At 40.7% G+C, this 12,946-nt stretch overlaps 1 protein-coding gene across 7 annotated transcripts in view; it reads left to right on the forward strand.

Annotated features, from left to right (window-relative positions):
- Positions 1-4,358: 4,358 nt before the first annotated feature.
- Positions 4,359-12,946, forward strand: part of CRADD (CASP2 and RIPK1 domain containing adaptor with death domain) — an 82,521-nt gene continuing 73,933 nt past the window's right edge. Inside the window, exons 1-3 of one of the 7 annotated variants that reach the window (XM_027679882.1) lie at positions 4,739-4,758; positions 6,802-7,040; positions 7,572-7,879. In XM_027679882.1, coding sequence (XP_027535683.1) covers positions 7,582-7,879 — 298 coding nt within the window. In that variant the 5' untranslated portion in view covers positions 4,739-4,758; positions 6,802-7,040; positions 7,572-7,581. Of the gene's footprint in view, positions 4,435-4,666; positions 4,759-4,790; positions 6,095-6,121; positions 7,041-7,571; positions 7,880-12,946 lie in introns of those variants that run through there. The other 6 variants (XM_027679880.1, XM_027679883.1, XM_027679886.1 and 3 more) reach the window with 6 other exon arrangements.

Consider the following 12,946-nt stretch of genomic DNA (forward strand, 5'->3'; position numbering starts at 1 on the left):
CTGAGACATACTGAGTCGTGTTTGGCAAATATTAATTGCAAGTTTTTTATTACAATTCATTGGAGATTTTTTTTTCTGGAATGTATGCAAATGTTTTGCATTTGATGCCTGTTTCTTTTTTATAACTATTCATCATTCAGCTTTTTGCTACAGATTATTTGTATCAAAGTAAACAGCATTAAGAATTCACTGCAGTACTGCTAATAAACACTTATTTTTATTATGGAAGCAAATGTAAACGTATAGACACTACAGGGTCACTTTAAACCTGGTTTAAGATATTTTAAAACTTTCTGTGCTATATTTTACCTACATGCTGGACATGCCTTTTAATAAAATAATACTTTTAAGGAAGTTCATGATGTGTCACTTATTTTGTTTTCATTCTTCTCTTTGAACTGCATTTAATTTAAGGACTTTATTGTTTAAATGAATGGAAATTTTGGAGTATCAGAATAATTAAGCAGCAGCCCAGCTGGTCCCCTTCAGTGATGCACTTCAGTCCTGCCCATCATCTTTTCTTAGGAGCGATAACAAATTATTTTTGGAGTAGCAAATGCCACCTGAAGAGTGACACCCCCTCCCAGCCCACCACCTAATGCCCTCAAACCCTGCCAGCACCCAGCACAGCATGCCTAAATTTTGGTCTACAGTTTGGGCAAACTTTCCATACCAAAACCTTCCCTTCCTTGGCACCAGCTTGTTTTTTGGTGACTGGCACAGGAGACCTGGATGTTGGCATTACAGACACCCACACTTGGAAAGGGGAGTGCAATTGGGACCAGGGTGAGGAGGAAGAGGGAGGAAGAGATGGGATTATTGTCTGGGACAGCAGTAGAGAGCAATGGCTTGCAAGACCCTCATGTAACCTGAAGACCACCAAGTTTGGCCCACCCTGACTCATATTTTAACACTGTTTTTGAGATACATCACATAAGAAATCTTTTCTGTGCTCTTCTTTCTAAAAATGACAGGCAAGCACACAATACGTTTCTTTTTTCCCATCTTAATTTCTGAGGTTTTGTGAGAGATTTAACCAATTAGACGTGTTTTTAATAAACAAATCTAGAGGCTCATATTTTTTCTTTTGTCCTTAAAGCTGGAATGCTGTCCTACAGACAATTGAAAACAGCATAATCCTAATAGATTAAATCTGCTTGCACTAGTTTTAAAAACATATTTAGGCTCTCGTTATCAGCAGAAACCAACCAGTCTGTAGAAAACAAAGAAAATACATACATGCTTGAATACAGCTTGACTAATTAGCATAAACCATTTAAAAAAATCCCATTATACTAGTACAAAGTTTCTAAAAAGATTTGGCACTTAAAAGTGAGTTTTAAAAAAGTTTTACAATAATAATTGTAAAAATCTGGCATTATGACCTGGAATATCCCACACGTAAAGAGAAGAGATACTGGATAGCTTGGTTCCCACAGATTTGGACTTGTGACCCTGAATTCAGCAGTCCTTAAAAGCCGATGACCACTGGTGACCCTTCAGTCTGCAGGACCAGACAGAACAAGGTTTTAAGTCTAAAAGTCTGATGATACCGATGTGCAGGATTGACCATGACATTTGCGCAGTTAGTGGGATACTGAATTGACACCAAACTGGCTCAAATAGATATAAAAAATGTATAAATAAATAAATATAAAATATGTATTTTATACATATACACACATACACATACATATCTATATATACACACACACATACATATATATGTATTAATTTTTTTGTCCTTAAAACTGGAATAGAACCAAATCATCTTTCTGAAGTTTTGTTGAACTTGGACCAGAACTGAAGTGGGAGAACTTTGTGAGGGCTGAACCCAAATGGAACTGAAATAAAGAGCTTAAGGGCTTCTCTCCCTGGACTTAAAGTATTACCTGTGCGCATTCTTATCCTGTAACTGTAGTATATAATCAATGGCTGGGTTGCATTGCTAAAGATGAACCCAAAACACCAGTAGCACATTCATAGTTTCTGCTAAGTAAATTTGCAGCACTGGTTATTAATTAGTGGAAGAAAAAGGAAACACCACATTTCCCCTTTAATCAGACTTGGACTTCTGCTGCTGTCCTCTTCCTTCCTAGGCTTATCTGTTTCCTTCTTTGTATCTCTGTTCAGACTGCAAGCAAAGGGATGACTAAATGTTGATGAATAACTGCTATCATTTACTTGAGTGGAATCTGGAGCTGCTCTGTGTATATCCATGTGTTTTGCTAACTTTCTAAGTCTTTCTTGGACAGCATAAAATAAATAATCTTAATTGCCTCATCTAGCAAAAAGATATAGTAAATGCAAGTGATGTAACTGCTTGTCCTAATTTTCTATTTTAAAATGCAGGCACATTATATGCAATTACATGCAGCTGTCAGGATTGCAATGATGTGATTCTGTGAAGTCTCCAAGTTTGGTCACTCCAATTCCAGATAAAATACAGTTCTTTAGATCATGACTGAAAAAAAAAAACCCAAAGCTGACAGAAGTACAAGAAGCCAAGAAAGGAAACTTTCAGTAGCTGTGTACTGCTGTGCTCAGAAACAATCATAGAGATGGTTTATGGTGTTCTCTGCTCCCTGGTGCTGCGCTGTGCTGTTTACAAATGTATTTTCTCACAACTACTAGTACAGACTATCCATGACAAGAAAATTTAAAACTGCCTCAGCTGTACTTTGGCTACAATAGCAGCACACTTCTGGTCTCAGAGTTACTGAAGATGACTTACTTGTGTGGTTTCCAGTGTTGTCAAGGTCATAGTAAATATGTTAATGCACCTCTCTGAAACAACCCATAGGAGTATTTAAATTTTTTATATCTGTGTTCCTAGAAGAATAACAGGTGTGCCTGAGACAAAAAAACACCTTGGTTTACAAGATGTATTGGAATAAGAATTATTCACAAGCAATTTAATCCCCGATATCAAATTTATTGCCTGGAAATAATAGTAAATACAAGTGTTATGTTAATCAAACCAAAACACTGCTTTAAAATGGCTAAGCAAGTAGTATCTCTGCAGAAGCTGGCCACACAATAAATGTATATATTTTTTTAAACATTTTTTAAAACCAGCATACAAACTTTAAGACTGACTTACATTGTGTTCACATAAATTCTCAACTTTGGTGTCAGACACAGAAAAATCAAAGGAAAAGGATTTAAGCTTTCTCAGAGTTACTGCATATCTTTATGTAAAATCTTGTAGATAAATACCATGTTAAGGATATGCAGTATGCGAGCTCTACTTTTGGTCATATTTTTCTATGGCAAGTATTTCCTGGGTACAGTATCTAGGAAAGGCACGTAAAGCTTTCCATAACTAACTTCCAAATACCCTTAAATCTGTACGATTACTCTAAACTGAGTGTACAAATAAGATTCACACGGTGACAACAGCATCTGCAGCCACCACCTTTCCTGCTTTTCCAGAGGGTAGGCATTAGCATGCTGTGCAGACCACAGCTAGCTCGCTATGGTTGCCTGCAGCTTCAAGGTAGCGCGTTCCAGCACTGCAGGATCTTTTTTTTTTTTTCTTTCATCGCTATTGCGGTCCCAACATGAAAGAAAAAGGGCTCACACCATTCAATCCCGTGTAACACCTGACACCTACGTAAAGATGGAAAAAAGTTCTTCCATGGTATGTGACAGAAAGTGATACCGCCTCATTTTTATAGCTCTGTGAATCATAGTCTTCTCTCTTCTACCATATTTTGGTTCCAGATATTCATATAAAATGATGTGAATTCAATAATACTGTATTCAGTAATCAATAAAACGACCAGATTAATAAAATGACCAGAATGTGCATAGCACTGTGGTAGACACAGGCTGGCACTCACTTTAGTAAACGGTTTTCATCTATCAAAGTTTCTTCATTTTTAGGCTGCTCAGATGAAAGTAATGAAGCCAAATATGTATAGTATTTCATATAATACTTCTCTGTGTTTGATATAACGATACAGCACCGGGATGAAGTTCGACTTAGCGCAACGCTTGCAAATAGGAACCAATATTCCTAGAGAGTAATGGCATCAGCTGTTTCTAATGCCATAAAAACTCCAATGTCGTAATTTCTGATTTAATTTTGAATACAACTCCTCCACTCGCTGAACACCCCCACCACCCAGACGCTGAGAGCGCAGCAGGTCCTCCGAACACCTGGAAAGGGGCCCCTTTCGCGGAGACCCCCCGCCGCGGCACCGGGCAACGGCGAGAACCCCCAGCCGGCGCCAGGGCCGCCCGCACCGCCGGGCTCCCGGCGCGCTGCCCACAGCTGACATGGCGGCGGCGGCCGCCCCTCCTCGGCCGGCCCGGCAGGGCGGCGGCGGCGGCTTCCGGCGGAGCGCGCTCGCCTGCCTCACAGATGGTGCTGCCCGCGCAGGCTCCGCGGGCGCCACGCCGCCAGGGGTAGTTCCGCGCTGCCCTCGCGTAAGTAGGGGAGGGGGACGGCGGCTCGTTCGCCCGGACCCGGCCCGGCCCAGCCCGGCTCGGCTGCTCCCGCCCGCCGCCCCGGGCGCCGCGCAGGGGGAAGCGGGAGAGCGGAGCCGAGGAGCCGTTCGGTGGCGCCGCGGGGCTGAGGCAGGGGCCGAGCTTCCGCGGGGCGGTCCCGGGCCGCCTCTGCTGCCGCAGCCGGTGCCGGAGGGAAGGCCAGGGGGCGGCTGCTGCCGACGGGGGCTCGGGGCCGGGGTGCCGGCAACCAAGCCCTGGCTGTTGCAGGAGCAGCAGCGTCGAGACCTCAGCTGCAGGGAAGAAGTTAAAAGCAAAACCTGATTTTTTAATGATATATTTTTAACTCGTAGGCATGCTGTGAATAGCCAGAATCACTCGTGGGTTAGACAGGGGAGACCTTATCCTTAGCTAAGCAGGCGTATGGGAACGCACCTGGGAGTCATGAGCAGCCCGTTGCAGTTGGTGTTAGGGAAAACGCCGAAACTTTTCTAGCCAAGAAGTGAATGTGCCTTTTTAGAATCAGAAAGGATTTTTATAAAAAGTTTTATCTCCATTCATAGACAGATTCTGTGTCAGATGTGAAAAAATGCAGACCGACTTGTGTTGATGTGGTGATGAGTCAAGGATTGTGCACATTCAGCAGGACATGGACTATGTTTCTTAGAATTTGGCTTTACAATGGAAAAGATCAATTTTCAGAAGTATCTGGGAAAGGTTTGAGCCATGTCTTTTTTTGGGTCAATGGACATCTCATCTTTGTCATTTTTCCATGGAATTACTAGACAAAATTTAGTTCAGACCTTACTTTGCATCCCTAGATATAGCCTGTGATTAAAATGAATTTAAATTAATTCTCTGTTTTACTAAGCTCTGTCCCAACACTGTAAACACACACAAAGAAGTACTTAATCTTTAAAAAGACCTTAGAAAGCAGTACACCCCATCCTGGAAGTTTATTAGGACAGTGCTAGGACTTTAAAACCTCAGTTGTGTGCACTCTGCAGTCAGCAAGATTCCCCCTTCAGATTCATGGCTTGATAACACCCAAAGGTGCAAACTGAGATGGTTGGTAACAGCTTCTTTTTGAAAAGTGTTGGCTGCTTTGGTTGTGAAGAAGAGGAACTCATCAAGTGCTGCACAGTGACTGGAGAACTCAATGTTTCTCATCCAGCACATGGGCGAGGAGGCTGCTGGATGGGGACTCTCAGGGGCTTGTGCAGAATGTGAAGCACAAGAGTTTTGTAGCATCTGAAAGAGTTTTCTGCCTGGGTTGAGATAACACCCTCGGAGCTGCTGTCTTGAACTCTGCAAGTGTTTTGTGAACTCAAGGGCATTCCAGAAGGGAGAAGTGATGGGATTTACTGCCTGAATTTTTGTCCAGAGATAGCTTCCAGTAGTGTAAAGGTACTATGTGTTGGAGACCAGGGTCTTCGGCTTCACCTCTCCAAAATTAGCCTCCTAACATCAAGTGGGGAAATCCAGTTCTTTCTTGCCTGTTCTTTTTCCAGCTCCTTGCTTGCAGTATTGTCTCAGTCCATGATGGAGTTTGATGTTTGAGCTATGCTTAGCAAATTAGCATTTCTTAAGGACGTGTGCTGGGATAGCCGTTATTTATTCCCACATGATCCCTAGACACAAGGTAAGCACCTTGAAATTCACTTCAGTATATGAGAAATGAACCGAGTAACCCGGGAAAGTCCTCTGGGAAAGTGCCTTCCAGCAGTGCTTTTAGCTCTCAGTGGAAGCATTTTTGGAAAGTGGCTTTATCAGAGGATGTCACAGACAGAGTTTTCCAGTTTCTCTCTCTCATAGTGTTATGCCCTTGCATTCTGACCAAGGTGCCATTTGCATGCCGATATGTTGGTTGCCTGCCCTAGATTTTAACAACCAGGTCAACAAAAAAACCTCTGATGGGGCCCTGGGAGTCACTAGGCACCTCTGATGATAAAAAGACTTTAGCAGGATTCATACAAAAGCTTTGAAAATTCCTGTCTCGCCTTGTATCCTCAAGCTGAATGAGGTAGAGTTTCTGCAAGGTCTAGCTGTTCAAAGAGCAGCTTCTAGTTTAATTATTAGAAACTCTCTTGCAGTAATCACAACACCTACTACAGTTTTTGGACATCATTATTTAATAATGAGAAAGTATCTCATTGTATTGTCCTGTCGCTTTGCTTTTCAAGTATCATCGATGGCCCTAAGGATATGTGGTTAAGGATTAGACTAGACGTTTTCAGTTGGTTCATAGGTCTGATATAGACTCCTGTCACGATCTTGGGTCTCTGGTCCTTGACTCGTCTTCTGTAGAGTGACTATAAAATGCATGGGTTTTGGCTTTTATGTCATCAGAGTGTTAGTCAAGTAAAATGGAAGCTGGCAAAGGGCATCTGATTGCTTACTGTGAACACATTAGAAGGGAGGGAAAAGAGCTTCTTAAGCTAAAGAACAATTTTAGCAGAACAAATGCCTATAAATAGAAGGTGGATAAATTTGAGATGGAAATTTGAAGAAAGTTTCTCATCATCAGATCAGCTGAGCTCCAGAGCACTATTCCAGGATGATTTGGGGGGAGAACGACCTGGTGCATAACATGCGTTTCTACCCCTTCTAAACTTAAAATACAGGCCAAAGCTACCTGCTGCTGTCCCTGCTGCTGCTGCCTGGCTGTGGTGCATCTACCAGTCCTGCTGCTGCTTTTGTAATTATATCAGTGGTCAGTTGTGACATATCTTTAATTTTTGGGGTTAGAGTCTCTTAAGGACTGGCAAGTGCTCTAGCTGCCTTTAATGTGGACCTTAGCCAGTTAGTGAGCGGGATTACGTGGCGTGGGTTTCACTCCAGCAAAGGACTGGGCTTCACAATGCCAAAGGTTCTATTCCTGTCTAATATGTCCCAGAAGTGACTGCATTTTACCTTGTGAGACAGTGAAATCTGAGCAGAAAGAAGATGATAGGGATCATTAACAGTTTTCCCAGGCTGGTGATTCTGAGTTTGTAATTCTTTCTGAAGGTTGACAGGTGTCAAAACATCTCTTCTGAATGTTCAAACATCACTTCTGGATGTTAAAGGTCGCAGTGTTTTAATCTTTATACGTTTCCTTACTCCTTGTCTCACACTCTAGGTTGCCAGATGGATGCCAGAGATAAGCAGCTTTTACGCTCCCTGCGCATTGAGCTCTGCACAGAGGTGCTGGTGGATGGACTTGTTATTCAGTATCTCTACCAAGAAGGGATTCTTACAGACAGTCATGTTCAAGAAATAAAAGCCCAAACCACCAGTCAGAGAAAAACCATGATGCTCCTTGATATTCTCCCCACCAGAGGACCCAAAGCTTTTGAAGTGTTCTTGGATTCCTTACAGGAGTTCCCGTGGGTTAAAGACAAGCTGATGATGAAGCGCAAGGAAATGACAGTACAAGGTCCTTCAGGTAAGGCCAGAATTGTTGTTGCTGGTATTTTGAAGGTTGGTATTTTGATTGTTGTTGCTGATATTGTTCTCAAGCCATGATTTTAAAAGTATTGAATGTACCAGTAATTTCAAGTTATGCATCGTGTAGACACATGATACCAAGAAAAGGGAACAGCCTGAATTTCCTGGAAACCAACCAAATATCAGGAAATATGGCCAAGTTAGGGGCATGAGCAGGGCTGAGTTTCAGGAGACAAGGAGATAGCAGGAGGGGCTGCCTTGGGTGAGGCTGGGGTATAGGAGGACCTATAATCCATTACCTCAACAAGAGTGGACTATAAAAAGTAGTTTTGACTAGCTGCAGAACAGTCTCTTTACCATCCATATCTGATTATTCTTTGGTTTATTTATGTTTTACAGTGATTTGTTTCTGGGTCATTTATACTGACAGAGTTTTTATTTACTTTTATTATGCTTTTGATGTAATTTTGATTTAGTACCATGTACTAATTTAGATTTATTTAGTTTATTATATTTACTGGAGTACAAATATCTAGGATCATTACTTCCAAAATTACTAGCCATTGCTTATTTTTAAAACAAATGTAGGAGCTAACTGATTTAGTGGGTATTGTATAATCTTATTTAGTAAAATCTCTGGCATTTAAATGTACTTCTAAAATTAGTTTTATGGACTTGATGTTTGTTCAGAAGTGATTTCTTTACCAATCCATGCATGCAGTTGGCTAAGCTGTTTTGAAGTCAAGACAACTGCTTAAAATTCACATTTCTTGTCCCAGATTCTGTCAGCATGCACTGGCTGCTAACCTCACGTTACCAGTGAGATAGTGAAATAGTCCTCAGTTGGGAATATCCTTTCCAGGCAGTCTGATTAATCTTTCTCCAAGTCCTCCACCCCCTGCTCTACCCCTACTTGAGTTTGGTCATACATATTTTGATGCACATGACTTGTGATTTTTCCAGTGTCAGTGTGCTTTGTGTGAGACTCAAAGCCTGTGAAGATGGGTGACTACGACCCATTGACCATCATGTGCACCTGCATCTCAGCTGCACTTACAAGAATGTTTTGTCAAGATCTGCTGGACAAATCCAAGATTATCTTACTTTAGGACATTTTTAATGGAATATTGTGACAGCTGTCTTTCTGATGGTCTCTGTGGAGGTTGCTGTGTGTGTGCTTGGAAATGAGTAAATAATTTTCAAAAATTGGGAAATAAATGTGCTATGCTGCCTACAGGGAAAAACACTTCAAGTTCTCATCACAGTGCAAACCAAGGCACTGAGTGTGTTGGAAAAGGCCTTGCTCAGACGAAATCCTGAGCTAATGCTCTTTATCTGCCTTACAAAACAGCCTCTACCTTGGATAATTGCTGCTTAAGCTGTTGAATAATTCTTACAGTTCCAGAAACACACAACCATCAAGTGGTTTACTGGAAAAATTGTTACCATTTTTTGTTCTCCTTGTTTTGTGGGTTGCTTGTTCCCATTCTTGATCGTTTGTTGACTAAGGTGTTGGATTTAAGCGTATCAGGTTCTTTGGTTTCGAGTGGGCTGATTCTACTTGATAATCCTATTGCCAAATTTTGTGTGTAAATTAGAAAAGACTTCCACATTAGCTCAAAGGCTACTGTTATTTTTATTGTGACAATACAGAGTGTAAGAACAGGATAAGAGGCAAATTTTGGTTTAATATTTAGGCATGTTCTTTAGAAACCAAAGAAAGAGAGCACTATCTTTCCCCTAGTACGTGCTGACTGCGCCCTGGAATGAATTGGAAACTATGGTGGTATCATCAGCGCTGATTACATGCAAGAAAATGTGCTTTGGGATAAAAGTTTTGCTTTGCTTTCTAACAACAAAGTTGGAAGCTTTTGTCTTGGCAGAGTATATGAGCATATGCTTAGCCTTAAGCATGGAAAAAGCCATTGGTTCTAATAAAACTATAAGCATATTTAAAATTAAATGAGTTCTCTAGTGCCATGCAAGATAACTTCTGCCTTATTGAAAACTGTTCTTATACATGCTTATTTGTCAATGGCAATTTCTTTTAAAGAATCTGCTTGTGGTGAAAAGAGCCTGCCCCACACACACTACCTTTTTTTAGATCCTAAAACTTTTAAAATTGGGTTTATGGCCCCAGTTTTTTAAACTATTTTTTTTTAATCATATATACTATGGAAACTGAATGCTTACTGTTCACTTGTTTTTACTTAATTAAAATTCTGTTAACTCAAGTAAAATATCCTCAGTTTTTACAGATCCTTTGCAGAACTAAAGACTAGTAGCAAGTTGGTCCTTGAAGGAAGGTTTTATTCTGGTCTTTCACTTCACAGTGGCTACATGGAGGATTTTTAAAGTCAGTGACTAAGTAGACTATTAGATTAGTCTATCTGAACCTAAAACTGGCATGTGCACAGTGATTTTCCTGTGTAGGTCTTTGGGTTATTTTGCATTTTGTTCAAAGAGATCAGGCTTTCTATCTTTGCTTCAGCTGAGAAGTATATTTTGTTGGTTGCTAGTTAAAAAAAAAAAATCACAACTGTAATTATTTAGAAACTTTTAATTTATTTTCTTCCCCTAGTTAAAATCAAACCCAAAACAACAAACCACCCAGCAAAACAAACGGCAATTTCAGAAGGTCAGAAAAAAAATTTTTTTGTTTTGTTTTGTTGTGTAAATATGATCTGGTGAACCGAGCAGCTACAAAATGGAAGCCAAAGTCTGAGACCTAAGCAAGATACTGCCACTGACTCATCGTGAGTCTTTGAGCAAATTCTTTCAAGGCAATGGATTTATTGATTCCCAAGTTGTGTAACTTGGTGTAGTGTTCATGGAACAGCATAGAGTGGAACTGTAAATTGGCCCAGGATTCAAACCCAGTTTGGCTGCTTGCAAATAAATGAACTCTAAAACCACTGATATCCTGACTTTTATTGCTCAGTGTCTGTTGACTTAAAAATAATAGTTCTGTATACTGTTATCTGTTGTAGTTTCAAGGAACACAAAAGACCTTGATCTTGCAGAGCATGAGGAATACTTCTTCCATGAGAATCAGGAGAGCAATGTGCAGGCAGGTAGGACCACTTGCATCTGTATAACTGCAGCAAAGAGATCCAAGATTCCTTCACCTTGTTTGTTTACTTAAGGCACAAGACAGCCTTTTGCCTAAGGTCACCCTTCTCCTCTCTCCTGTGGACCTGACAGATGGCCAGAGCTTTAGGGAAGCCTTATCGTAAGGTGGGGAAAGCATTGTTGTAATACCCCAAAATCGCAAGAAGGAAATTCAAAGTCGTGCTTTTGAAGGTAAATATTTATGACTTTAATTGATTTAAAGATGATAGGGTATATTTCTTGCTTGTGTAATAACCTGTGATAAAACAGTTCACCTTGTGCAGAGTGGCATTGCAAGACTTAATCATTGTGAACATCAACCACAGCATGAGTTCCTGATTTTGAAGACCAAAACTCCTGCCATAGTAAGAGTTAACAAAAGTAATGTGGGTCTGTTTCATTGGGAGAAGACTATTCTGTTTTTTCTGCCCTAGTTTGGATAACTTTATGCCTTTGTCAGGAACATAAATCTTCAATATAGTCTTATAATTCCTACAAAAAACTACAGCTGTTGGCAGTAGAATTCCCTTCTTTCTAGGAACAGAAAACAGTTACCCAATATTTTTTACACTGAATTAAAAAAATATATGAGCTTTGATGACATTTGTTTATCAGAATTTTTCTAATCTCTGTCCACTTGGGAATTTCTTGGTCCAAGTATTAAATTTCTCTCCATAATACATGTGCTATAAAATAATTTACTTCTTAAAGTGTTAGTATTGCACTTCTTTGTAGTATAGATGATTTCTCCATTCCACAGAAAATCACAGCATACTGAGAAAGAAAAAAGTCTGAGATATGGCATTTGCCAGAGGAATCCTGGAGCAGCTGCTGTTATCTGGCAAATGTTAGTGAATTTAGGGCATGGAGTTACACAGAATTGCCATGGGAAAGCTGTACTCTCACAACTAAGCAGGGGATATATTCTAATGCACGATTTTGTTGTTGTGGTACCTAGTCAACATTAAGGTCCTGTTAGACTTGGGAGAGGTTTTTTGATTTGAACAGATTTTAGTGTGGTTGAAGTTTTTCTCTGGATGTGTGGGGAGTATGTGTTCTCGTATAGCTATATAAAGCTTCATGTTGTGTAACGCTTTGGATGAAGCATGCAAATAGAAAACAAAGCAAAACATGTACTTATGCTGAGAAAGCCAGACAGCCTTCCATCCCCTCCCAGCTTTCACAAAGTCCTTTTTCCACAGCTGGATTGTGGGTTTCTAAGAATTTGGATTCAAATGCAAAAGCATTAGGACATGGGAAATTTTAGTATGTCTTTCTGCCTTTTGTTGGCTGCTTCCTGCCCTCTTCCTATCCTGCTTCCTCTCCCATCTAATGCAGTGAGGAAACAGCCTGATCTCTTGCCTTTTCCATTTGGATGTCAGATAGGAGAGCAGCTGAAATGGTGGACACTAAATAGTGGGTTTTTTCATTCTTTAATTTCCCTCCCCTCTCTTGTATAGTCCAGTGGCAGAAGGCAGAGTTTACTCCCATGTATGTCTGAAGGAAAGGGATGGGCTCAGCAGCCTTGGCCCTGCTGGGTTGACCTGGAGATGAAGAAATGCCCTTGCGCCACATCCTAATGCCTGGAGGCTATAGAAAATGTTATCTGGAGAGATTCAAAGGCATCCTGGTAGGAAAATTTCCCAAACTCTTTTCCACGTTCCCATCTCCCCTGGAAATCGGGTGTTACATTTACAGCTTTGGCTGTGTTCCTGACCGCAGTGTGCAGACTGAAGTCTGGCATTAAAGGTTTGTGCAGATACTCAATATTAACAGTATGCATCATGACATCATGACATGGACAAGTAATCAACTTCCCTGGTTCTATGGAGCATTCTGTGTATTTATTTTAGTTAGTTGTGTGTATGGATGTAAGATGGGGATGTAAGATCTTTCCTTTTCCTTTTCCTTTTCCTTTTCCTTTTCCTTTTCCTTTTCCTTTTCCTTTTCCTTT

Source organism: Neopelma chrysocephalum, unplaced genomic scaffold, assembly GCF_003984885.1.
Source record: "Neopelma chrysocephalum unplaced genomic scaffold, ASM398488v2 Primary Assembly neopelma1_59, whole genome shotgun sequence".
NCBI classification, from domain to species: Eukaryota; Metazoa; Chordata; class Aves; order Passeriformes; family Pipridae; genus Neopelma; species Neopelma chrysocephalum.